Source organism: Panulirus ornatus, chromosome 10, assembly GCF_036320965.1.
Source record: "Panulirus ornatus isolate Po-2019 chromosome 10, ASM3632096v1, whole genome shotgun sequence".
NCBI classification, from domain to species: Eukaryota; Metazoa; Arthropoda; class Malacostraca; order Decapoda; family Palinuridae; genus Panulirus; species Panulirus ornatus.
In genome coordinates, this window is record NC_092233.1 from 57,391,690 (window position 1) to 57,419,359 (window position 27,670).

Here is a 27,670-nt window from a genome sequence, read left to right on the forward strand (position 1 = left end):
TATTTCGCCTTTACTACCCTTCTGATATGGTTGAGTCTGACGAAAAATAAAATGTTAACAACTTGAACAACGAGACTCGAACTCAAAGCACTACGGCACAGCCCTTGAGCACAATATGGTACGATTCTTGAACAATATGATTAGAAGCTTAATGCACGTCGGTACGAACCTTGAACACGACGACAGAACCCTTGAACGCGACGGTACGAACCTTGAACACGACGACAGAACCCTTGAACGCGACGGTACGAACCTTGGTTATCATCAGCTTTCACGGATGGATTTGCCTCCACAGATGATAGTACTAAGCTTTTTGCCTCCACTGAAATGATAGCACTAAGCTTTTTGCCTCCACTGAGATGACAGCACTAAGCTTTTGCCTCCACTGAGATGATAGCACTAAGCTTTTGCCTCCACTGAGATGATAGCACTAAGCTTTTGCCTCCACTGAGATGATAGTACTAAGCTTTTGCCTCCACTGAGATGACAGCACAAAGCATTTTGCCTCCACTGAGATGACAGCACAAAGCTTTTGCCTCCACTGACATGATCGTGCTAACCTAACCCCACGTACCATGGATACAATATGACTTTACGTAGGGCTGGTATACATGGGACTGATATTGGTGGTGGTCGTCGGTTTCCGTCACTGTAGACAGTATGAGGCTGGGGCCGAAGTGGACAAAGACCTTGTGTTGTGTAGGGCGCAATCGCGAGTGAACACCGGAGCCTCTACCATAGGTTTCTTGAGGGATAATTGTAACGTGACGATGAGGGAGGGCTGGGTTTAATTTAAGATCATTTCGTTGTCTACTTGTGTTGTTCTGATGGAAATTATCGAGGTATCAGCTGAGAATGTTTACTTGTGTGCACTTCTACTTCCTCAGTATATCCTTGTTTTTTCCGCGTACATTGTAAGCGATAATTAAATGCCTTGTTGGTGGCTTTAGTTTTGTGTACTCCAGATTAATTTCCATGATGTGATACATGCTCTTTTATTTATACTTGATCGCCGTTTCCCGCGTTAGTGAGGTAGTGCCAGGAACAGATGAAGAAAGAATACTTTCCACCTATTTCCTTCGTGTCGTAAAAGGCGACTTGAAAGGGGTGTGTGTGTGGGGGGGGGGCTGGGTATCCCCCCCCCCGTTTTACTTTTCCAAAAGAAGGAACAGAGAAGGCAGCCAAGTGAGGATTTGGTATCGAAGGCTCAGTCATCTGTTCTTTACGCTTCCTCGCTGTCGCGGGAAATGGGGAATACGTGTGTGTGTGTATATATATATATATATATATATATATATATATATATATATATATATATATATATATATCTTTCTTTCTTCTTTCAAACTATTCGCCATTTCCCGTGTTAGCGAGGTAGCATTAAGAACAGAGGACTGGGCCTTTGAGGGAATATCCTCACCTGGCCCCCTTCTCTGTTCCTTCTTTTGGAAAGTTAAAAAAAAAACAAGAGGGGAGGATTTCCAGCCCCCCGCTCCCTCCCCTTTTAGTCGCCTTCTACGACACGCAGGGAATACGTGGGAAGTATTCTTTCTCCCCTATCCCCAGGGATTATATATATATATATATATATATATATATATATATATATCCATGCGTGCGTCACGAATACGCAGTTCGCAGTTGTATTGCCACAGACTTTTTTTTTTTTACACATTTTAATGATAAGATTGTTTGACAAGATTATTAAATTCTTTTGAAATAATCGATTTTGATTTTATGACTGTCTCATGTATAGCTGTTAATGGCACCTCCTCCCACCTTCTCCTACAGCAATATATTTATTCTAGTATACATTTCATCTGTCTACGCCTCAGTATCCTGAGCGTCTTGCCCCATCACTGAATTATCCCATTAGTGTCCTTAATCTCTTCCCCATTTCAAATGCTGTCCTGTATTGACCCCTTACGGCATCTCAGAACGGTACGATTTACCCAACCACCCAAAAAAAAAAAAAATAAAATAAAACGAACCAGCTCTCTTCACCTATACTGACGTCCTTGCCTTCTAAGCCCTGTTCTCGCCCATCGGCAACCTGCTGTTACCCTGTCATCGGCCTATTACCCTATAGTGTCCTGTTCTTGCCCCCTTCAGCTACCTGTCTTTCCCTATTAAGGCTCTGTTCTTGCCCTTAAGCTGTCTTTTATTGCAATTCAGTTGCCTTTCTTGCCCAATTCTTTTCCCTCAAATACCAGTTCTTACCCTTCAGTGATGTTTTGCCCTTAAACCATCGTCTCTTTCCCTGTCAGTGCCGAGTTCTTGCCCTGTCAACACCGTGCTTTGCCCTTTACTGCCCTGTCCCTACCCTTTGCTGCCCTGGTGATCTATTCTTGCCCTTCATTGCCTATTTTGGTCATTTAATTCATTAGCCTTTAGTTCTTTGTTCTTCCCCTTCAACGTTCTTTCCTGCCCTTCAGTACCCCATTGCTTCCCTTTATTGCCCTCTCATTGCTGTTTTCCTGCACTTCAACTTCCTGTTATTAGCCTTCAGAGTTCTTTTCTTAACCTTCATCGCCGTTAAGCCCCTCAGTGCCCAAATATTTCCCGTCAGTGCTTTGTTCTTTCCTTTAGTTCTGGTCGTGTCCTTTACTACACTGATTTTACCCTTGAATGTCCTGGTATTGGCCTTTAGTGCTCTGTTCTTGCCCTTCCTTGCCCTCATCATGTCATCATCTTTTCATCAGTGCCCACTTCTTGACCTTCAACACAATAATCGACATCTTATTCTTGCCCCCTCAGTGTCATATTTTTGCCCTTCAGTCGTGTCTTTACCTTGAACTGTCTTATCTTACCCTTGGTACTTTCTTTTTTTTTCTCTTCAGATCCCTATTCCTTCCCTTCAGGACCCCGATCTTGCCCCTCGGTGCCCTAATCTTGTCCCGCAATGCTCTTCTCCTGCCTTCCAACACTCTGTTCTTCAACCTTCTCATGCTTTAATCTTGTCCTGCAATGCTCTTTTCTTGCCTTCCAACACCCTGTTCTTCAACCTTCTCATGCTTTAATCTTGTCCTGCAATGCTCTTTTCTTGCCTTCCAACACCCTGTTCTTCAACCTTCTCATGCTTTAATCTTGTCCTGCAATGCTCTTTTCTTGCCTTCCAACACCCTGTTCTTCAACCTTCTCATGCTTTAATCTTGTCCCGCAAAGCTCTTTTCTTGCCTTCCAACACCCTGTTCTTCAACCTTCTCATGCTTTAATCTTGTCCCGCAAAGCTCTTTTCTTGCCTTCCAACACTCTGTTCTTCAACCTTCTCATGCTTTAATCTTGTCCCGCAAAGCTCTTTTCTTGCCTTCCAACACTCTGTTCTTCAACCTTCTCATGCTTTAATCTTGTCCCGCAAAGCTCTTTTCTTGCCTTCCAACACTCTGTTCTTCAACCTTCTCATGTTTCCTGCTGATGTTTTTGTTTCATTCCAGCTTGACTCGTGCGATGAGTATGAGGACCGTAGACGAATCAGAATGCGCCTTAAGTCCCTCATGGCCGAGAAGAAAGGTAATTATAAAAAAAAAAAGTGTGTTATTGTTTGACCTACTGTGTGGTGTGGAGGCCATGATATTGTTGGAAGGTGTGTATGATGATGTGGAGGTCCTGATGTTGCTGGACGTTGCATGTGAGAATATGAAGGTCCTGATATTGCTGGATATTGTGTTATGATGTGGAGGCCCAGTTGATGTTAGATGTTGTGTGTGGTGATGCTCTGCTTGATGTGTAACTTTGATTTTGGTCGATGGTGCAAGGTGTTGATGTATGTGGTTTTGCATATCTCTGATGTTGGTGATGCTTTATGTGTTAATGCATTGCTTTTCTGGTGGTAATGTGTGTGTGTGTGTGTGTGTGTGTGTGTGTGTGTGTGTGTGTGTGTGTGTGCCGGTGCATACCTTTGATGTTGATGGTGATGTGTGTGGTGAGATATAGCTATCATGTTGGTGGTGATTGATGTGAAGATGTATATCTCCTATGTTGATGGATGTTTGGTGTGATGATAGTTGTAAATGGCAAAAAGTAGTGATATAATTGGATGTTGTAGGATTTGTGATTTTATGTAGGTATGATGATGATGGGTGTTCATGATAATGATGATGATAATGATAGTAATGATGATACATTAAAAAACTGGTTGTGGCACTTGGTCCTTAGTCAACCCAGCTGTTCATCCTTCCTTAGGGATTGGGTACCTTGCATAACCTAGTCAACCCAGCTGTTCATCCTTCCTTAGGGATTGGGTACCTTGCATAACCTAGGGTATATATATATATATATATATATATATATATATATATATATATATATATATATATATATATATATAAGGATAAGAGTGAGTGCTCAAATTACAGAGGTATAAGTTTGTTGAGTATTCCTGGTAAATTGTATGGGAGGGTATTGATTGAGAGGGTGAAGGCATGTACAGAGCATCAGATTGGGGAAGAGCAGTGTGGTTTCAGAAGTGGTAGAGGATGTGTGGATCAGGTGTTTGCTTTGAAGAATGTATGTGAGAAATACTTAGAAAAGCAAATGGATTTGTATGTAGCATTTATGGATCTGGAGAAGGCATATGATAGAGTTGATAGAGATGCTCTGTGGAAGGTATTAAGAATATATGGTGTGGGAGGCAAGTTGTTAGAAGCAGTGAAAAGTTTGTATCGAGGATGTAAGGCATGTGTACGTGTAGGAAGAGAGGAAAGTGATTGGTTCTCAGTGAATGTAGGTTTGCGGCAGGGGTGTGTGATGTCTCCATGGTTGTTTAATTTGTTTATGGATGGGGTTGTTAGGGAGGTGAATGCAAGAGTTTTGGAAAGAGGGGCAAGTATGAAGTCTGTTGGGGATGAGAGAGCTTGGGAAGTGAGTCAGTTGTTAATCACTGATGATACAGCGCTGGTGGCTGATTCATGTGAGAAACTGCAGAAGCTGGTGACTGAGTTTGTTAAAGTGTGTGAAAGAAGAAAGTTAAGAGTAAATGTGAATAAGAGCAAGGTTATTAGGTACAGTAGGGTTGAGGGTCAAGTCAATTGGGAGGTAAGTTTGAATGGAGAAAAACTGGAGGAAGTAAAGTGTTTTAGATATCTGGGAGTGGATCTGGCAGCAGATGGAACCATGGAAGTGGAAGTTGATCATAGGGTGGGTGAGGGGGCGAAAATTCTGGGAGCCTTGAAGAATGTGTGGAAGTCGAGAACATTATCTCGGAAAGCAAAAATGGCTATGTTTGAAGGAATAGTGGTTCCAACAATGTTGTATGGTTGCGAGGCGTGGGCTATGGATAGAGTTGTGCGCAGGAGGATGGATGTGCTGGAAATGAGATGTTTGAGGACAATGTGTGGTGTGAGGTGGTTTGATCGAGTAAGTAACGTAAGGGTAAGAGAGATGTGTGGAAATAAAAAGAGCGTGGTTGAGAGAGCAGAAGAGGGTGTTTTGAAATGGTTTGGGCACATGGAGAGAATGAGTGAGGAAAGGTTGACCAAGAGGATATATGTGTCGGAGGTGGAGGGAACGAGAAGTGGGAGACCAAATTGGAGGTGGAAAGATGGAGTGAAAAAGATTTTGTGTGATCGGGGCCTGAACATGCAGGAGGGTGAAAGGAGGGCAAGGAATAGAGTGAATTGGATCTATGTGGTATACCGGGGTTGACGTGCTGTCAGCGGATTGAATCAGGGCATGTGAAGCGTCTGGGGTAAACCATGGAAAGCTGTGTAGGTATGTATATTTTGCATGTGTGGACGTATGTATATACATGTGTATGGTGGTGGGTTGGGCCATTTCTTCGTCTGTTTCCTTGCGCTACCTCGCAAACGCGGGAGACAGCGACAAAGCAAAAAAATATATATATATATATATATATATATTTATTTAAAAATATATATATATATATATATATATATATATATATATATATATATATATATATATATATATATATATATATTATCCCTGGGGATAGGGGAGAAAGAATACTTCCCACGTATTCCCTGCGTGTCGTAGAAGGCGACTAAAAGGGGAGGGAGCGGGGGGCTGGAAATCCTCCCCTCTCAATTTTTTTTAATTTTCCAAAAGAAGGAACAGAGAAGGGGGCCAGGTGAGGATATTCATTCAGTGGCCCAGTTCTCTGTTCTTAACGCTACCTCGCTAATGCGGGAAATGGCGAATAGTTTGAAAAAAAAAAAAAATATATATATATATATATATATATATATATATATATATATATATATATATATATATATTTATTTATTTATTTTGCTTTGTCACTGTCTCCCGCGTTTGCGAGGTAGCGCAAGGAAACAGACGAAAGAAATGGACCAACCCACCCCCATACACATGTATATACATACACGTCCACACACACAAATATACATACCTATACATCTCAATGTACACATATATATACACACACAGACACATACATATATACCCATGCAGAAACATCACTAGGAAAAGGAAGCATAAGAATGCTGAGCACTCTTATATCTTACCACATCTTCAGATGACTAGTTACAGAGTCACTTTCTGTCTTGTCTCCTACACTTTTTTCTCCTTTTTATCAACAAAGTCCTTCTTTCTACAAATAACCAAATGCTTAGCTTTAATTTTTTTCATGTTTGCCTTTATATTAAGGCATTATATAGACATTCTGTCAATTCTCAGGTACCTCAACTTGAGCCATACATACATTGAAAATCTTGACTAACAATCAATAACTATTTCACTCTCGAGAATTCTAGCTGCAATCCCATCCACTGCAATCTCTTTGCCACGCTTCATCTTACATAAGGCTTGCACCATCTCTTCTCCTTTTACCAAGGTATTCAAAATGACTCTCTCACCTTGTATACCTCCACATTCCATACACCACACATCTAACAACCTATTATTCAACTGTCAGAAGTCCTTCAAAATACTCTCTCCATCTCCAGTGTGCCTCCTCATTGCCTATTACTATTTACCCATCTGCTCTTCTCATTTGTTTTCTTCCTCTTCCATTGGTATTCACCTTCTCTCAAAAGTGTTTGTTGTTCTTCCAGGATTTTCAGTACTCTCTCACTCACTCTCTCATTGCACTCTTTTTCATCCTGTGCACCATCCTCTTGACTTCTTGCCACTTTCTGTTATACATCTCTCCATTACTTGCTCTCATCCCTGCAGGCAGTGCCCATACATCTTTATTTTCTCTTTACGAGCAACTTAGTCATCCCTCTATTCACTAACTTTTCTCAAATGTGCACATCCCACATTCTGCATGCCACACTCTTTCCTCACAAATGTAAGCAATGCTTTCCTTAGTACCTTCCATTCCTAGTTCATTCACCTAGTTTCATTTAATCTCACCTAATGCCATTCATTCCCCAGTCTCTCTTGGAATCTGCACACACAAAACTCTTTACCAAGGTCACTCACTTTCACCATTCTCTTCTCACCCATATTATTTCCTCTTTTCCTCAAGCCACCAAAAACTTTCACACTCACTTTCATCAAGAAGTGTTAAGACATCCCAACAGTTACCCCCTTTCAGCATATTCACACCCACCAGATTGTCTTTTGCATGCTTGTCAATGAATAAATAATCCAGTAATGCCTACAGACTACTTACCCCAATTGCCCACATATACTAATGTATATACCTTTTTCATACTGGGGTATTCCCAATCTCTAGACCTTTTTCAGCACACAAGTCAACAAAGTGTTCACCATTTTCACCTACAGTTTGCACCCCATACCCCCCAACTATACCCTTATCTGCCACATCACCCACTGTTGCATCAAAATTTCTCTCCACTGATACTCTGTCTCTAAATTGCTGACGTATTCACTCAGCTCATCTCAGAACACTTTCCTCCTACTTACTCTTTTCACTATTATGGGCACAATCACAGATTATTATGTACCTCTTGTAAGCAACTCTCATTCTCACCAACATTAACGAGGGAATCACTTTCTCATTCTGAAAGACATTCCCACATTATGTTATCATTAATTATATAATGGTTATGATAATATGCCTACATGTTTATATGAGACATCGTATACATTCTAAACACTCGATGCTGAATTTAGATTGTATTAGTAAACTATTTGGAGTAATAGGAAAAATATTTTTTACATTTTACTGCATATTGAACCATTTTCCATTATGTTCAATACTTTATAGAATTCATGAAAAGAATTATTTGATTGTATTTATTCTTACTATCATGGTGATGATAGTTTTGACCAGTCTTCATGAAAGCACCATATAGAAAGACATTAGTGTTAGGGACCAAACTAATCTGATGGACTTTATAAAATGTGCTTAAGCTTAAAATGATGTTTGTTACTAGTATGGGAACATTATTCAATAGTTTGATTTTATGAGCCTTACAAGCATTGCCAATGTAGTCATCTTTAGTAGTTAGGTCGCAACAGATCAAAATCTTTTATAGAATATAAGTTTTTGGTGATAAAATACTGTATCAGTTTAAAATCTTTCTCACATTCTGTAGTCAAATGTAGTTATGCAGTTTCGCAGAAATTTCAGTAAACCAATGATAAGCTGGGCTTATATATTTTATTCATATTTATTTTGCTTTGTTGCTGTCTCCCGCGTTAGCGAGGTAGTGCAAGGAAACAGACGAAAGAATGGCCCAACCCACCCACATACACATGTATATACATACATGTCCACACACGCAAACATACATACCTATACATCTCAATGTACACATACATATGCAAACACAGACATATACATATATACACATGTACATAATTCATACTGTCTGCTGGGCTTATATTGTCCAGAATTTACCAGTACCCAGGCTGACTGAAAAGGTTTACTCATTATGTTTGATAGAACATGTGTACACAAATTTATAGATGGATAACAAGTAAATGAATAGTTACCGTATTCAAAACACAGATTTTGGTAAATATGTTTTTGTTTCAACATTCTCCAGCATGTATGTATAATTTTTTTTTTTTTTTTTTTTTTTTTTTTTTGCTTTGTCGCTGTCTCCCACGTTTGCGAGGTAGCGCAAGGAAACAGACGAAAGAAATGGCCCAACCCACCCCCATACACATGTATATACATACGTCCACACACGCAAATATACATACCTACACAGCTTTCCATGGTTTACCCCAGACGCTTCACATGCCTTGATTCAATCCACCGACAGCACATCAACCCCGGTATACCACATCGCTCCAATTCACTCTATTCCTTGCCCTCCTTTCACCCTCCTGCATGTTCAGGCCCCGATCACACAAAATCTTTTTCACTCCATCTTTCCACCTCCAATTTGGTCTCCCTCTTCTCCTCGTTCCCTCCACCTCCGACACATATATCCTCTTGGTCAATCTTTCCTCACTCATTCTCTCCATGTGCCCAAACCATTTCAAAACACCCTCTTCTGCTCTCTCAACCACGCTCTTTTTATTTCCACACATCTCTCTTACCCTTACGTTACTTACTCGATCAAACCACCTCACGCCACACATTGTCCTCAAACATCTCATTTCCAGCACATCCATCCTCCTGCGCACAACTCTATCCATAGCCCACGCCTCGCAACCATACAACATTGTATGTATAATACATCATGAAAAAATTATTTTTGAATATTACAGGATTTACTTTTTTACTTTCAAATTTTTTGTATGGATACATTTTTGCTGGTAGGCAATTGAGTAAGGGTGTACTGTACTGTAATTACCCAAATTGTTAGACTATGAGAGGATTGTGTAGCTTAAGCCCTTCTTAGAGTCTCTGAATTGTCTTTCTTTTACACATTAAGAGTTATGAAAAATTATTCATAATGGTATGATGCTTCCAAAGTATGTAGAAAAGTCTTGTTTCCTACACCTATGTACCTGATTTCAGTGCCATATTGTCATATTGATAATGATTTACTTTCATGGATGCATATGTCTTAACTGCTTGGCTTGTTATTCAGATGCAGTAATCAAATTCATTCTTAGTATGAACATTGCAAGTACTGTAGATATTTCTTTGAATTTTTCTGATAAAACAAGTAACCTTGTAGTGGAATTAACATGTCTTGAAAAAAATTATTGTCATTATGCAGTCTCCTGTGATGTCAACATTTTGTTGTTAGAGGTATTCTAACTCATGAAGTCATAACATTAATTCCAAATGAATACAAACCAATTTTTAAAGGTCCTGATCTTAAAGTATTTTAACAGATATGGGAACATACTGGATAACTCAGTTCAGGTTCAGTTGTACCCAGTGAGGATTTGTATGTAATTCATTTCGCAGTTTTAGATGTTGTTGCAAGGATTTCATCCAAGTTTCATCCAAGCATTAAAAACACTGAAAATGTTTGCTTGTTATAATGAATTAGAATTTTAGTATACAGGATGTATAACTGACACTATTTTTGTTATTACAGCTCTACGCGAGGAGCTGAGTGGCCATGACTTGGGGAAAGGGTCCCATACCCAGGCCTCTTCGGCGCAGTCTAAGTTTGAGGCAATGTCCAAATCCGCCACTAGTAGCTCAAAAGAGTCTAATTTGCGTAGCAGTGAGGGTGAGTTGGAACCCATAGTTTTCGATCAGTTGAAAACTTCACTTGAGGAATACAGACAGCGTTTTGGTGACGGGGCTTCTTCAGGGAGATGCACGGGGGCTAACATTTCTGCAGAGGGTTCTGCACCTTTTGCTTTTCCTTCCAGTAATAATAAGTCAAGTGAGGAGTATATGCTTGATTCTGGCACTGAATCTGGTGATGATTCAAATAGACACCAGAACGAATTTACTACTTTCATGGAGGGTGTTAAGGCATCCATGGAGGATGCTGTATTGAAAATTCAAAAGAGTGATCAAGTTGAAAGTCGTGCAGATCAAAATTCTGCTGATGAATTTAGCACTGAATTAATAGTTGAAGTTAATTCAGTGCTAGATAAACTGAAAAACAATATTTCTAAATCAAAAAGCCAGGTCTTCAGTACTGCTGAAGAACAGGTAGAGCAGGGGGGTCAGGGCACACAGCTACTTTCACTCATTGATCGCCTCCAAGATTCACTTGGAGATGTCCTTTTGGATCGTGAGATTGATGAGGAAAGTAAAATGGCCGACAAAGATAGGGAGGATGGGTGGGGTTCTGCATCATTCGGTGATGTAAAGGAGAGATTTGTTGATAATGATGAGGAGGAGGATGAAGGTAGAGAGGAGGAAGATGAAGGAGAAGGAGTGGAGGAAGAGGAAGAAGAAGAAGAAGAAGAGGGGGATGAGGATGAGGATGAAGAGGAGGAGGAGGAGGAGGAGGAGGAGGAGGATGCTGAGGAGGAAGAGGAAGATGAAGAGGAGGATGAAGAGGAAAATGAAGAACCAAATACTGTAATTGAAGCTAGTGAAGGTTGTGTAAGGAACAATAGTGGTGTAATGATATCAAACTCAACAGATATAATGCTTTCACCTTCATGCAGCTCATCAGTAGCTGGAAGTCCAGCAGTTATTACAGGTGGCATAAAGTTCAGCGTAAACCTGAACGAAGCCAAAGGTATAGTTTTAAAAGTAGATGAACTCCAGTCTGATAAACAACAGAACCTGCTTGTACATTCTTCAGATAGCACTACTTTTAAGGCACCAATAAGTGATCCCCAGTCTTTGGAACGACAGAACAGTCTTAGTGAGGCTCGAGTTCTTCTGACTGCAGCAATTGGAAAATGTAAATCTCGTGAAGATTTAGTTCACCAACCATGTACTGAAAATGATGATGAAGAAGTACAGGGTAATGCTGAGGAAACCATCACACGAGATGGCACTCCTGACAGTAGACTGAGTGACCCAGACACCACAAGAAGGAAGGACAAAAGGGATATTCCATGGAAGATTAGGGCAGCAAAAAAGCGTATTGAGCGACCCATACAACCTTTCTCTAAAGCTGAAAGTGCACCCATCAGTAGTACTTCCAATTCTGTCCGTTTACATCTTGGAGGTGCTGCAAATGTCACACAGTCTTGTATTGACTTGTGGGGCTCAAAACCAACTCCCTTTCGGCTTCCACTTCCAAGTCAGTGTCAATCTGTTGGTAATGTCACAGAGATGAAAAAAAATTGGCAGTCTCTCTTACATTCAAATTCTTTAGAACAAGTAGGATACATGCATAGACCTGTACAAGCTAAGGTAGCTCAACAATATGGTAGAATTATTACATCATACTCAGCAGGAAACATCACCCCACACACCTCAGCCCCTCAGACAGCCATTGACCACATCAGTGATAGGAGTGACTCTGATGACTCAGATGATGAAGGGGAAGTATTCTCTATCAAACCTTATGAAGAAAAAATTGGAACCAAAGCTCAGTTACCTGGTGTCTTTCACAAACAACATGATTCAATGGTCATTAAGCCTTGCATGGTTTTCCAGAAGCTTGAAAAACATGAGGTTCAGAGAAAAAGTGACTTCTTTAAAGAAAAGGCTCATGATACTCGATCAGTTCCAGTAAATGAAAAGAAGAGGAAAACAAGTTCTAAATTGCAGCATCAGCAACCATTTGCTCCATCCATTTCTTTACAGCATCAAGTTATATCTGTAGCACCTCCCAAACGACCTACATCCTTGGCAATTCAACCAACAGTTCCTGATTGTCGTCCAAAGCATATGCACTCAGATTGTAATGTTACAGAAGTTCCTGCTGAGTCACCACCTCCCTTGCCTCAGCGTGGTGAACTTCCACAGCCACCACCTCTTCCACAAAGGAATGAAGTTAGTGCAATCAAGTCTGATTACCAGTACTATCCACCCACAATGAGTCATGTTCACAGTATTACCTCCACAGTTAAATCCACCCAGTTGCTGTCAAGATCTAAGTCAACACCTGTTGCTAATATAGCATCTAGTAATCTAGAACAACAGATCCCTTATAGTGGTCTAGATGGGAGACAAAATAAAAGCATAAAAGATAAAATAAATGTACACAGCTCTCAGAAGGTAGGCTTTACCGCAGCAGATGTTGAGAAGACAGTAAAAACTAACCAAGTGAGTCGTATCCAGAATGCAATTCACAAGCAGCTTTCATCAGAGACAAATGAAAGAAATATTAGTTATTTGACCAGGAATAAAATATCACGTACAAAGAGTGCTGGGTCTGTAGCTGGGATGATTAACAAACTTGATAACTTACAAAATGAATTTGAAGGTGAAAGTAGTGGAATCACTGGTCATGTCCAGGACAGAAACAAGGATAAGTCAGTTGATGTTAGAAAAGGAGTATCTGATGACCCAAGTTCAAAACTCTTTACTCCAGAAATGCTTGTGAAAATTGCTGTTCACAAAGCAGCCATAAATAAACAGCTAAATGTAGGTGAAGAAAGGAGGCAATTTGGTAGGGTACGAGCAAATTCAGCAGATGCAGGAGAACCACCATCATTTAATCGCTCTACTCACCCTTATCGCCGTATGAATACTATTGGTGGATCTGATACAGTTGCCAGTGAACACAAGAACTCAGCATGGCAAGCTGTACATGAGCACACTAAACAACAGCAGGAATTAAAGAGAAGGCAGGAAGAAGAAGAAGAAGAGAGAAAACAGGAGTGGCAAAGACTACAGCAAATGCCAAACCAACAAGAAGTACAAGAACAGCAGGAAGTACAAAAACAACAAACACTGATGAAGAAACAAGAGCTGCTAAAGCAGCAAGCATTACAAAAGCAGCAAGAGCAACAAAAACAGCTTGAATTACAGAGACAGCAGGAGTTGCAAAAACAAAAAATGCTACAGAAACAGAAAGAGCACCAAATGCAGCAAGATTTACTGAGGCAAAAGGAATTATATCAGAAGCATGAATTGGAAAAACAACAGGAATTGCAGAGACAGAAAGAACTTCAGGCACAACAAGAATTACAGAAACAACAGGATATGCAGAGACAACAGGAACTGCAAAAACAACAGGAACTGAGGAAACAGCAAGAGTTGCAAAGGAAGCAAGAATTGCAGAAAAAGCAAGAACTCCAAAAGCAACAAGAATCACAGAGACAACAAGAGTTACAAAGACAAAAAGAATTACAAAGACAGCAAGAATTGCTGAGACAAGAAGAGTCACAAAGACAGCTAGAGCTGCAAAAACAGCAAGAAATGCAGAAGCAACTGGAGCTACAGGCACAGAAAGAACTTCAGAAGCAGCAGGAATCACAGAGACAGCAAGAGGAATTACAGAAACAGATGGAACTACAAAGGCAACAGCAAGAATTACAGCAACAGATACAAAAGCAGCAAGAACAGATTCGCCAACAGCAGGAGCTAATAAGGCAACAGCAACAACAACTTCAGTATCAACAACAGTTTCAACAGCAAAATCAAAATTCTGTACAATCATCACCAAAAGTTCAGATGCAGCCATCTCTTCCACAAAAGAGCATTGTCCATCTTACAGGAAAACCTCTAAGTGCTGTACAGCAAGCAGTATTTGAGGAGACATCAGATGTAACTGGATTGGATACAACAACAATACATGCACAACAAGTACTAAAGGCACAGCAAATGGGTGCAAGTGCTGAAGGTCAAGAGACACTCCAGCAAGGGCGTCCACCAACAAGAGCTCCCCTTACACGGCAGGGTAGCATTGAGGGTGCTGCAGGACTGGTCACTGCTGCGCTTACCCGCCACCAGTCTCGTGAAGATCTTGTGCGTCAGAGAAGTCATTCAGCATCAGGCAGAACAGCCAGTCAGAGCTCTATAGGTCATGCTTCAAACCCAGATTTAGAAGACTATTTTGCTGACTGTGATACTGAAATTAATGATGACGAAGTTTTTACAGTTGATGGCATTAATCAGAAGGTAAATATGAGTGCCTTACAACTTAATACCAAAACTGATTTAAATACTTGTACAAAAGACCAATCAAATGCTAGTAAAACTCTTGGCTCTATCAGTACTCCACCGATTCATACACAGCCACAGCCATTCCCACAAACTTATCCTGAAAAACCTGGTCTTCGTCGTGTGCAAAGTCAGCGAGGCCCACCAGTTCAGGAAAGATGCAGAGTTGCATCTCCTGAAATGTACCGTGTTAAAAGTTCATCTGTATCTTCACTTACAGAGAGGACTCATTCTCCACCTCAGAAGCCGAAAGTAAGAGCCTTCCAAAAGACTTTTTCTTTTGATCATGTATCATTTGATAACCAAAGTTCTTCAGTATCATCACTCCCAGATTCCCCAAAGATTACTCAAAGCCCAATACCGGTACGAAAGGGCATTTTTGGTGGTCGATCAGCTTCCATTTCTGAAACTGACAGAACAAAAAGTTCATCTGTAACATGTTTAAATGATCACATAGGTCAAGCGCAGCTGAGTTCTGGCCCACTAAAGAAAACTGTTGATGGTTCAGTGTTAAATCCAGCAACAAGAGACACTGTACGTACAAAGAGTTCTTCATTTTCAGCCTTACAGGACAATGTATCTTTCAATTCTCCTGTGCAGAATCTTGGTGCCCAGAATGCTGTACTTGGACGTATTACTCATTCACTGAAAAATATTGCAAGTAGCATGACAAAAGATCAAACATTCCCACACCAAAGCAGTTCTGGTTTAGAGACCCAGACAGTTCCAAAGAAGAGCAGCACATCTACTACCAGTCTCATAAAGCCAAAAGCTTCAGACTATGTGGTACCTCCTCTTCCAACAACAGCTGGACGCCAGCAACAGATAAGAGAGCAGCAATCTAGGGAGCAGCAAAAAGTATCCCATTGGAACATTGTTCCAGATAATACCACAAAACTAAGAGCTTCCAATTTTAATGTCCCTCCTCTTCCAACGACCAGTTTTCCTCATCAGCATGGGGTGTCTAGGTGGGGTAGTGTACCAGATTCTGTTTCCAAAACAAAATCCTCAGATTCTGGGATCCCTCCTTTCTCTTCATTATCTAACCGTGGGCGACTAAATTCAGCTCCCAGTCAGGACACCAGACTAGCCAGTCAGCAGTTAACTGTGTCATCTTCATCCCAACAGTCTCCTACAGTAACACCAGCAGGTCCTTCATTCACAAGTAACAAGAATGTTTCCTCAGCAGCACTTAAATTTGAGCAAGCAGCCACTACCTCACACACACCATCCAGATCAACAGGTGCGTCAATGAATCTCGAGTCTGTAAAAGAGACTAAAGAACAGGAATCTCAAGGTAAGGTTGCAAGCATGTGGGAATCTGCAATCATTGCATCAGGGGAATCCAAGATTTCTGTTTCTAGCAAGCCATGGAAGGAGGGTGTTGCTTCAGATGTAACCGGTCAGTATGTTCAGAAAAATAGGGAAAAGCTTTTAGAGGGTAGAAGTAAAGATGAGCAAGAAAATGAGGAAGTAGATATAAAAGATAAGAAAAAAGCCAAGAAGCAAGGAAAATTACAAACAGATAAAAGAAAAAATGCTGTGAATATAAACTCTAATACCACCTCAGAGATAAATGAAAAGTGGACTAAACGAGTAGGTAAGGTGAAAACTGGTAAGTGGGAGGAAGTTGAAAGAAAGGAAGGGGAATTAGTTAAAGAAACTGTTGATCCAAAGAAAATCAACAGAGTTCATGTTGAAAAATGGGAAAACAAGTTAGAACAAAATAATGCAAATTCTGAACACATTGTGGGTGTTAGGATGAGAAACAAGGAAAAGAAAGGAAAATTGGTAAATGTAAATAGTAAAGAAGAGTTAAACAACATAGAAAAGGAGGAAAGAGTTAAAAGATTAAGTAAAGAACAAATTCAACAGTGGGATGGGGTAAAAAAAGATGAGGAGGGGATTTCAACTGATGCTGGACAGCGGGTAAAGCGTTTGAGTAAGTTACAGTTTGAAAAGTGGGAAGCAGCTGCTGGGGCAGACCAAGCATCAGAGAATGAAAAAAGTTGTGTTCCTTGGAAAGATCCATCTGTTGTGACATTACGAGTTAAGAAAGAGATTACTAAGTTTGAGGATGCTGGAAGCACTAGTTCACCTGGTGACTCACGTGAGACCTCTCCACCTAGAGGATTACGGCGATCCAGTTCTGGGCTGATTAAAAAGACATTAGCTGCCTTTGAACTTGGAATGATTGAAAAAAATGAAAGGCAGGATACAAATCCATCACCTGGTCTTAGACGATCAGCATCTAATATTGTTAAAAAGGGCATTGCAGCATTTGCAGAAGTGGAACCAGATGTTCAAGAGGTCCCAGGACCTCCGCCTTTGCGTCACTCTGGTTCAGGAATCATTAAGATGGGTTTAGCAATGTTTGAGGGTCGAACCACACCAGACACTCCAGCTGAACCAGAATCTACTTATCTGGAGAAGCGAAGAAGTTTCCACGACTTCCACAGTGAGAGATTTACAACGTTGGTGGAGAAGACCGAACAAGGAGGCTCAGTGCAGGTTGCCAGTCTCAGAATACCTGTGGAACTCCTCCAGTCACAGCAGAAGAGGCCGCAAAGTCTTGCTTTCTATCCTGCAACTTCCAAACCTGAACCTGTGTCATCGTCCAGTATGTTACCTTGGAGTAAAGGGCCTCAGAAACGGCACACCCCTTCATCTGTGACTCCGAATACTCTATATAACCAGGGTCAGTTTGAAGCCTCCATGTCTCCTGAAAGTGCTGAAAAGAAAAGACAAGAAATTGCTGCATTTTTCCAACAATCCAGTAATCAGATATCACGTAAAATGGAACAAAGTAAAAGTGTTAGCTTATGTAATCGCAAAGATCAGGACGTTTTAGCTGATTCTTGGGAAGAACTGTTATTAGGGACTGACTTAACCACTTCCATTGATGAAGCATTTTCAGAAACACTACTTCGAGATTTAGAATTAGCAGATGAGTCCTCCTCAGGGCCTGAAAACCACCTTCGAACGCGTCGTGAGAATGTTGTTAATGATAATGCAGGTGATATGTCAAGGATCGTTTGCGAGTCAAAATCACATAAATCTGATATTCATCAAGAATATTCGAATCTAGTGGTGGCGGGTCAGACTGCACAAAATCGCCGAGAATCTCTTGACTGTCATCAGCAGGTTCTCACTCATTCACATTGCCTTGGACAGAAAGCAGTTGGTACTTTTAAAAATAGCTTGACCTCTGAGGGGCAAACTGTGCAACTTGGTAGCACTTTGGAGCAGAGTGGGGGTGACGTACCTCATGCTGAAGGTGGTGATGATAGTGGTGGTGAAGGCCCCATAGGTATGTTTCAAAACTTTACTAACAGCAGCTTTGATAGCAGTGGTTCTCATGAGTACTCTCTCATAGCTGATCCTAAACCAGTACTGTCTGAGGGTAATAACATTCACACTATTTCTAAGAGAGAGGCTGCAGTACCCAAATATTTTTGGCCTAACTTACCTGTAGGTAATAAATACATTAAGACAAATGTGAATCACAAGTCCAGTTTCTGTAGTCATCTCTCATTTACTCTTCAGATGCAGCAAAACTTAACTAGTTCAGAAATCAGTGACAGCGAAAGTCATATATCAACAGATTCTGATAGTGAGGTAGGGTTTGCAGATGAAGAGGACAATGCAGGACTAGGGATGGGATCCAGCTCTTCTTTCATGCCTGCAATAGATGAAATTCAGTCCACATCAAGGTTTCATATTCCAAAAATAATAATAACAGATTTAGATGCTGATGTCCCCTGTGTTGCAGTTGAAAATTTGCCATCAAATGATGGAAATTCTAAACACTTTTTATCTGTATGTGATTCTCAGCCTGATATTGCTATCTCCCAGAAGCAAAGATTGATTATGCACAACTTTTTGAAGGAAGGTTCTTCTAAAGATCATGAATTATATACAAAGAAAGGACCGATTTCCTCTTCATCCAAGGAAAACATTGATAGCTCAGGTAAAATGAAAGAGAAAACTGCTGTTCATATCAATTTAAAAAGTAAGAATACCATGGGTAAGTGTATGGATCCTGTATTAGAACAAGGTAATGCAGATTTTTTCTTTAGAGACACCAATATGGGAGATCATTTCTCACAAATATTGAATAACAGTGATAAACGTAAGAGGTCAGCCCCTGGTAACCATAACCCTGGGATGTACACTCAGGATGAGAAAATGCATTATACAACTAATGTGCAGCAACATAAACATAAAGGACATCAAGGTTGTAAGATAAGATCTATGAAGAATGAACATGCACCTAAATCAAAGAAAAATGTGGCAAAAAGTTGTAAAGATGTTAGAAGTATATTTGAGAGTGAAGGGCAAGATGGGCAGTTTGAAACAGATGCAGCTGTCTCAGTCACTGCATCATTTTCTGAATCAACACCAACTTCTTCACAGACTAAATCATCTCATACAGAGTCATCCCATGCAAAACTAGTGCCAGACACAACTCAACCATCATTTTTACCATTGGTTCCATCACATTCACAGTACTCTCAAAAGTATTTATGCCCACTGTTGAAACAATCCTCCTTACCACCAGTGTCACAGTCACCATCTTCAACGTTTTCTTGTTCAGGTATTACATCTCCTTTGACTTTGCCAGCAACAAAGCCACAGAAATCTCCATGTACTTTTGCATCAAAAACTCATTCATCATTTTCCTCTAAAATCCCATCACTTTCCACTCCCTCTAGTCCACTATCTACACCCTCTTACATATCACCAGATGTTTCACCACTGAGATCACCATCAATATCACCATCAACACCACTGTCTGTTGAAAGCTTACCTGATTTGCTGCAAAACTGTGTATACCATTCCATAGTACCATCTGTAAATGATGATGATAACCACTCTGACTGTGAAAATATATCAGGCTTTTCAAACACTGACTGTAAATATAATACAAAGTTTAGTGTCGATAGTGGGGACAGAGATAACACATGGGAAATGTCCTTGCCCAAGTCAGACATGTCACTAGTTGACTCTGGCTCGGCTGTTGCTGTACAACATAATATAAATAGTTTATTACCTTCAGAACAGTTAGACTTTTTGAAACAGGAAAATGATATAGAAATTTGGCACAACCCCAAAAATGATATTTCTGGGAAAGGTAATCAGGGAGAAAACCTGAGTAGCATCAGTGCACATTTAGATAAGGAAGTACTTGTAAACAAACATGAACTTCAGCATAGGAAGAATAATGAAAACTTCACATATGATGCTAAAAAAGATGATGTAGTTTACAGTCAAGCAGCTAGCATAAGTAATGTCAGTCTTGAGGACAATAGACAGGAAAGATTGAAGGATCCCATTAGTCAAAATCATGTAGAAATTGATGATCATAAAATAAAGAGTAATAATAATATTGCTCCTGATGAGGTTAACATACAAGTAGGTGGTGAAACAAACCATACAGGGTTAGACATAGGCATAATGAGTACCCAATGGTCAGCTGGAGAGAGGTTTCATGAGCAAACATTACTGTCTGAACGGCAGCAATATCAAGACGAGCTTATGTTCGTCGCATGTGTGGCTCTTTCGATATACATGCTTTCTATGTACTCTCCTTAACATATGTATTTGGATAGTGATTTTTGAGTACAATTAGATCATTTTTTCAGTACTGCTCTTGATGCTTACCTATGGCCATGTGCTACTGCCATTATATCACCCAACTTCAAGCTAATGTATCGCTCTACATGCTTCATTGAATTTTTGCCATTAGAGTTCAGAAACAGAATGCTTCTTTGGGTTAGAAGTGTAATCTTTCTCTCTTTCCTGTACACATGAATTTCCGTGTGGATTTATTACATAAATTTTTGCTTTATTTTCAAGCTTCAGATCAACAGTGAGAGGTAAGAGTGTGTATCCATAGTTAATTATTTTGCAGTGTTGTAGTATGAATTTTGATGGTGTATTTATTGTATATTATTTTACTTATTGACCCCTAAGATATTAGAGATTTCTCTCTCAGTTTATATTCTTACATGCTTTGAATGTAAATATTATGAATTAACAATTGAAGTTTAGACAATTATTTTGGTGCATTCTGTGGTTTGATTTCTGTGCATGATACTGTAATGGCATTCCTAGCATATCCTTTAATAATGAGAACAAGTAGATGTATCTTATATTTTGCTTTGTGTGCTGTGTTGATTTCTGCAAATATTAATAGTGGCATTATTATTTACAACACATTGAAAAATCTAGTCATCTATAGGTTTGGCACTGAGTTTTCCAATAAAATCTGCCTTGCAATGAAAGTCATATCATAATAATGTAAGTTTGAAATTTTAACAATAAGTATTAACAGAATGGTAATATTGTATTTATGTTTACTGATATTACCCAGTGCAAAAGTTAGGAGTGTACTTTATCATAGCAATACAAGTCTGATTAATGTACAACAGCCATGCTAACACATGCTATGATTTTGGCCAACATTGTGCTGCTCACCAATCCAGTGAACTGTGATTTTCTGTAGAAATTAGACAGCTTCTTACCTGTTGTAGAATGTCCCAGTGATTGTTGATAATAGATCCTTTTAACTTTATATTTTAGCTTTTATATTTCTCAATTGGGCCAACTATGAGTGGACTTCCTTTAGAGAATTGATATGAGTAATGAGAGTTATGAAACACTCTTAACAGTTTAATGCTCCATTGTTTACACATTAATGGCTCACACTTTAGTCATGATACATGGGAAGAGAGAGAAGTCTTATTTTTGTGCTTGAAATGCTTATTGAAAGCCAGAGTTTTTTCTTTATGCAAAATTTAAAGAACCCTTTGGCTCCTCAGAGGTATTTGCCATATCAGAAAATAATAACATCAAGACTACAATCTATAGTACTATGCAAAGCAATGAAAATTTTCAGTTTGATCATACATGATCAGGACTCTTGTCTTATTAGTTCTTTATACTATATAGCCAATTGGTAAAGTTTTGCACTGCAATATTTTCAGTAATTTCAGTGGTTATCAACTTTTACAAAAAAGATGACTGGAGGTTTCAATTTGACAAACTTGCCACCTCATCCTCCCCAAAATGTGTGTGTGTGTGGGTGTGTGTGTGTGTGTGTGTGCTTGTGTGTCCATTGCCCTGAGGACATCGTCCAAACCCACCTTCTTATACTGCATTCTTCCTTCCATGCGAAAGCAAGGTTTGTCTTCTCACATTACCCTTGCTACCTAATACTCTTCCCCCCCTTCCCCTTCACCCTTACTGTCCACTTATCTGTTGTGACCACAACCATTCCTACAACTTCCTTAAACTAATGTATCCTTTCTTCATACTCCCAAGTGGTCATTTTGTGCATCTAACTAGTCTTAGTTTCTCCTGTATACACCACAAACTTCCCATTCTGTCCTTCCTCTCTTGTCTTTTTACTAATTTTATTCTGTGCATCCATCCCTCCCTTCTACCCTTGCTTCATCCATTCTCATTCTAACCCCATGGATCAATCCCTTCTCTTTCTCTCCCATGCATCAGTCCATTTAACTCTTCTCCCACGCATTCATCATTTCTCCTCCTGAGCCCTGCATCCATCCATGTTCTTCCTCACTCATGCATCTATCGGTTGACTTCTTCATTCATGCGTCTATTCTGTCTCCTTGCTCTTGTACCCATCCACTCTCCAACCTTTCTCTATCTTGCCAAAGTATATAACTTCAATCTTCTTAGCTCAAATGTCTGTCACTCTGTTCTTCACCCTTGTATCTAGTCACCTTTGTCATCCTTGAGCCCACCCTTCACCACAAAAGGCTCACGCAAGGTCCAGGCCTGGGTATGGTTGTGTGTTACTCGGACAGATGTGTGGCATTTATGGGTAGGGGCTGTAGTGGCATGTGTTTGTGCTGTTGTAGATGTGGCGCTGGTTAACGACTGGTTGATGGAGAACTTCCCGGAGCACCGAGGGCCAGGTGGTGGCCGGCCAGGTGGGTGTCTCCACCACTCTTTCATTCTCTCTCTTCATGACTTTTTCACATCACTGCTCTCACAATTTCCATAATTCATATACTTTCCTCATTTTCACACACACACCACTACTCAGCCTCTTGTCTACTATTATACTACTTTCTGTTATTTTTTTTTTACTGGTTTCTCTGTACTTCATTAATGCCTACTTAGTCTTCATCTTCCTTGCACTCACATGTTCAGACTCTGAACTTCCTACAACCATCTCCACATAAGCTTTCAGACATCCACCTTGGGATCAGTAAAGTAAAAAAATTAAAATCTTGAGTGTGAAATGACCAATGAATTTTTCTGAATTTTTTAACTGCAAAGTGGCAAATTTTGATCCAGTGGTTTAAAGTTTCTGGGAACTTTCATCTCAAACTCCCAGATTTTACTGGACTTGCTCTTACTCATTAATCCACTCTCACCCTCCCCCACTCATACCTTCTCATGCCCTCATTATTCTTCTGTTGCCTCTACCATACTCTTAGCATTCTACACAGTCACCTCTGTCACATTCACCCACCCATTCTGATGTAAATCTTTACACACTTTTAACTTCTCATACACTTATCAATCCACTTTCTTATCCCCAATCACACCTTCAATTTTCTCATCTGCAAGAAAAGCTGGAGCCAGATGTCTTTCTTTGAGAATTTGCTCTAAGCAGCAAAATTGTAAGGCATATAGAAGACGAAGTTGTACTCAGACATGGATTAGGATTGCGAGTGTAAACCTCTGTTGTTTGAATATTTTTCAAGTAATTTTTGAGCCCTCCATTGTGCTAATGTTCAAGATAGCTGTATTCAACAAACCATTTATGAGAAAATATTTTGTTTGCTACAATGACAGCTCATAGAATTTAGTCTATCGAACATCAAATTGGTAAATCATGTATCAAGCATTTTTAAAATATAGGAGTGAAGATCAAAGCCCATGAGGGATAATTTAGATGGTTCTTATGATAATTGGCAACCTTAGACTTTAAACTCTATGTTATGTTCCTCAGTCTTGATGACAAAGTGCCATAATTTCAGCTGCTTTGGAAAACTAACACTGTACTTAATCTTTACTGATTTGAAAATACTGTCCTAGGGATGCTGATTAGGCACATATACAGCTGATGAACAATGTCTACAAAACTTCTCAGTGATTAATATTTTTGTCTGGAAAAGTGTTTGCAAGCAACCTTTTCTTGATCAGACACCTTCAGCACCTGTGCTTACCACAACCTCACCCTCCCATGCTTATCTTCTTACAGTTATACTCTCCTTTTTATATCCTTTTCCACACTTTCTTCTGCCCACTTTTCCTTTATAAAACTCCTTTCTCCTATGCTTTTCCATGTTTCACTTTTTTCAATCCTGTCTCACTCTCTTACATGCCACACTCACTCTCTTTTCCTTCCCTTTCCAACACTTGATCTTCATTGGTACTCAGCAGTCCCATCTTTGTCATACCTTCATTCTTACATACTTATGTACATATTCTTATTGCCTTGCTATCAGTGATATTTCTCATTCTCATTCATCTCTATCATTGTTTGGTATTTTTGATTTTCTTCTCACTATTATTATTACTCTCAATTTCATTTTCATTTATGATTTTCAGTGGCAGTCTCAATGCCTATTCCTCAAATTTTGAAATGTCACTGAAAATCACTTTTAATGGGCTTCCCACTTTAGACCATCACAAATGAATGGATAACAACTGCCCTGTTAGTGCAAAGTGGACAGAAATTATCAGTACACCAAGTGGACAGTAGTGTTTACTGTTGAGTGGCCAACAGCTACTTGCATACTATCAATGAATAGGCAACAGAAACAAATACTTATAACGCTAGGGAGACAACTTCCACCACTAACACTAGATTGTAAACAGACACAGTGTACCATCACTGATTGCACAGTAATCACCTCTGTACCACTATTGATTCCAGATATATAAGAAATCATGAACACCCACTAAACATCCCTTATTGCTATACCACCAGTATAATTCAAAGAACAAAAATGTGCAATACACCATGATCAACACTCATTGCACGAAGGACAAAGTGATACCACACAAACACTCACTGGGCAACCACCAACACTGTACACCACTGACAGCAAGCATCCACAAGTGGCACCCCACTACTGATAGTGCATGACAGGAAGTGCTACAATACATCTGACACTTTGTGGTCAAATGATGGTGGTATCACCATTAACATACAGGGCAGCCACTATTTCATCCATCAATGAGGCCCTCTGAACAGTCACTAGTACTCATTTACCATTTGAGAGAAGCTTGAAGAGTGTAACTAAGAGTTCACCATATACTTCACTACCTGGAAGAACATAGAACGTCACGGTACTATTACACTACTGGTGAGAGAGTAACTGTCTGACTTCTAACCACTCATGTGTTGAGTACAGCTGGAATGTGGTAGGCAGCACTTAGTTTGTGATGATGATCAGAGCCACACCAAGGAATTTTAAGGACTCAGGCTAGTCTTGCTTTGAAAACTCACTGTACAGCAATGCCACTGCCAATCCCTTGTTGCTGGTGCCTCAGGCACTGCATATTGCCCTGCTTCTCTCTTATGCCAATGCTGCCTTTGCCTTAAAACATTACTGCCAGCATCATTATGCCTTTTCACATACATAATTTTAAGTGCATCCATCTTTCTAGACTTGTTTTGATAATCATTTTTTTATTCTTTTTAACTTGTACATGTACATGGAGGCAGTGATAAGAATTGGTACAGATTTGGCAGACTGTCAAGTCAATACACACACACACACACACACACACACACACACACACACACACACACACACATATACATGCATGGGCCTCTTGGTGTAGTGGTTAGTGTTATTGACCATGAATCGGCACAGGCCAGCCCTGGTTCAGACCCACATGGGTTTGAATTATGGGCATAGCAGTTGGCCTGCACCCAACCAAGGTGTTCATCTCTCCCTCGGGGCTGATGGATAGATGGTTATCTAGCTTAAGTTTGTGTGTGTGTGTGTGTACATAGATACATACATACATACTTAAGAGACATGGTACATAAATACAAGGTTAAGAGACTGGGCAGCACGAGTGTAAAACCTCTTCCTGTAAAACACAAATAGTAACCACACACATAATCTCATACACACACAGACCTCCATGGTGTAGCAATTAGTGTTGCTGGCCATCACACATCCACGGGCCAGCTGGGATCAAGCCGCATAGGTTCCAATCCTGGTTGTGGCAGCCAGTTCACTGTCCACCCAGCTGTTCATCTTCCCCTCGGGACTGGTTGATACATTGGGCATCTGGAATAGGCTAGGGTGTATGTGTGTGTGTGTGTGTGTGTGTGTGTGTGTGTGTGTGTGTGTGTGTGTGTGTGTGTGTGTGTGCATACATACATAGGAGTAAAGATGTAGTACACATATACTAGGGTAAGAGATGGGGCAATATGAGTAAAACTCTCTCCCAGTAACACACACAGTAATTGTGCACACACACACACACACACACACACACACACACACACACACACACACACACACACACACACAGGCCTCCTTCGTGTAGAAATTAGCATTACTGACCCTGAGTCACCAAGGGCCCAAATAGGTTCAAATCCTGAGTGTGGCAATTTACCTACACCCAACCCAGGTGGTCATCCTCCTCACAGGACTGGTTAGTAAAGGAGTACCTGGCTTTGGCTAGGTTGTGTATTTACAAGCACAGGAGTAGAGGCATGGTGCATATATACAAGGTTAAGAGATGGTGCAATATGAGTTTAAAACTTTCACACACACACACACACACACACACACACACACACTATATGTATACAAATGTAAAACTGGGCATTAATACCTGATATACCATTGTGGATATAATTTTTGCTTTAGCTTCAGCATGTATCACAACACTAAACAGCCATTAATGGATGAATGTTTTCCTTCTAACCTCATTATGATATGGTATATAATCACTTATTGTTATATCCTCACATTATTATAAATGAAATATAAAACTTTTTCTCTGATAGTGAGATCCCTACTTACTTATTTTGCTGGTGGAAATCACAAATATTACTAGGAGAAAATATGTATATGTTTAAGTATTTACACATTAAGGCTAAAGTTGCTTAAAAGGACATTGTCTGAGATATCCAACCACACAGGATTCTGGTCAGGTATATAGCTATTAAAAAAGTATTAATCTGGTGGACAATTATGTGTACAGAAATACAGTGTGTTAGTACTAAGGATGCTGAGCTACATTCTCTATGTCTACCTATGTCTGGCAGGGATGTAGCGTGTCACGGACTTTGATAGGTTAGTAGGTCACGTGTCAAGTCTGCCCATCTGTCTCATGTGACCTACTAAAACATCTGATGCTACCTTTGTCATCATCTTCACTGTTAATTCAACTTGAGTCAGTTTTTTTTCTGGTGAGAAGTCACTTATGGAAAAGTTGTATCATTGTGAATATAATCCTTGTGTTTTTTTTTTCATACTATTCGCCATTTCCCGCGATAGCGACGTAGCGTTATGAACAGAGGACTGGGCCTTTGAGGGAACATCCTCACCTGGCCCCCTTCTCTGTTCCTTCTTTTGGAAAATTAAAAAAAAAAAAAGAGAGAGAGGGGAGGATTTCCAGCCCCCCCGCTCCCTTCCCTTTTTGTCGCCTTGTACGACATGCAGGGAATACGTGGGAAGTATTCTTTCTCCCCTATCCCCAGGGATAGGGGAGAAGAGTATATATATATATATATATATATATATATATATATATATATATATATATATATACACACAGTATGGCAGTATATGGAAACCATGGAAAGGTCTGTGGGGC

At 40.0% G+C, this 27,670-nt stretch overlaps 1 protein-coding gene across 12 annotated transcripts in view; it reads left to right on the forward strand.

Moving 5' to 3' along the window:
* Positions 1-27,670, forward strand: part of LOC139750965 (uncharacterized) — a 115,509-nt gene that overhangs the window by 64,886 nt on the left and 22,953 nt on the right. For 9 of the 12 annotated variants that reach the window (XR_011713257.1, XM_071665923.1, XM_071665928.1 and 6 more), the window contains 3 exons: positions 3,435-3,510; positions 10,401-10,538; positions 22,726-22,797. Coding sequence is in view for 11 of the 12 variants with exons in the window: in XM_071665923.1 (XP_071522024.1) it covers positions 3,435-3,510; positions 10,401-10,538; positions 22,726-22,797 (286 nt within the window). In the remaining variant the exon portion in view is untranslated. Of the gene's footprint in view, positions 1-3,434; positions 3,511-10,400; positions 16,080-22,725; positions 22,798-27,670 lie in introns of all 12 variants that reach the window. The other 3 variants (XM_071665933.1, XM_071665934.1, XM_071665927.1) reach the window with 2 other exon arrangements.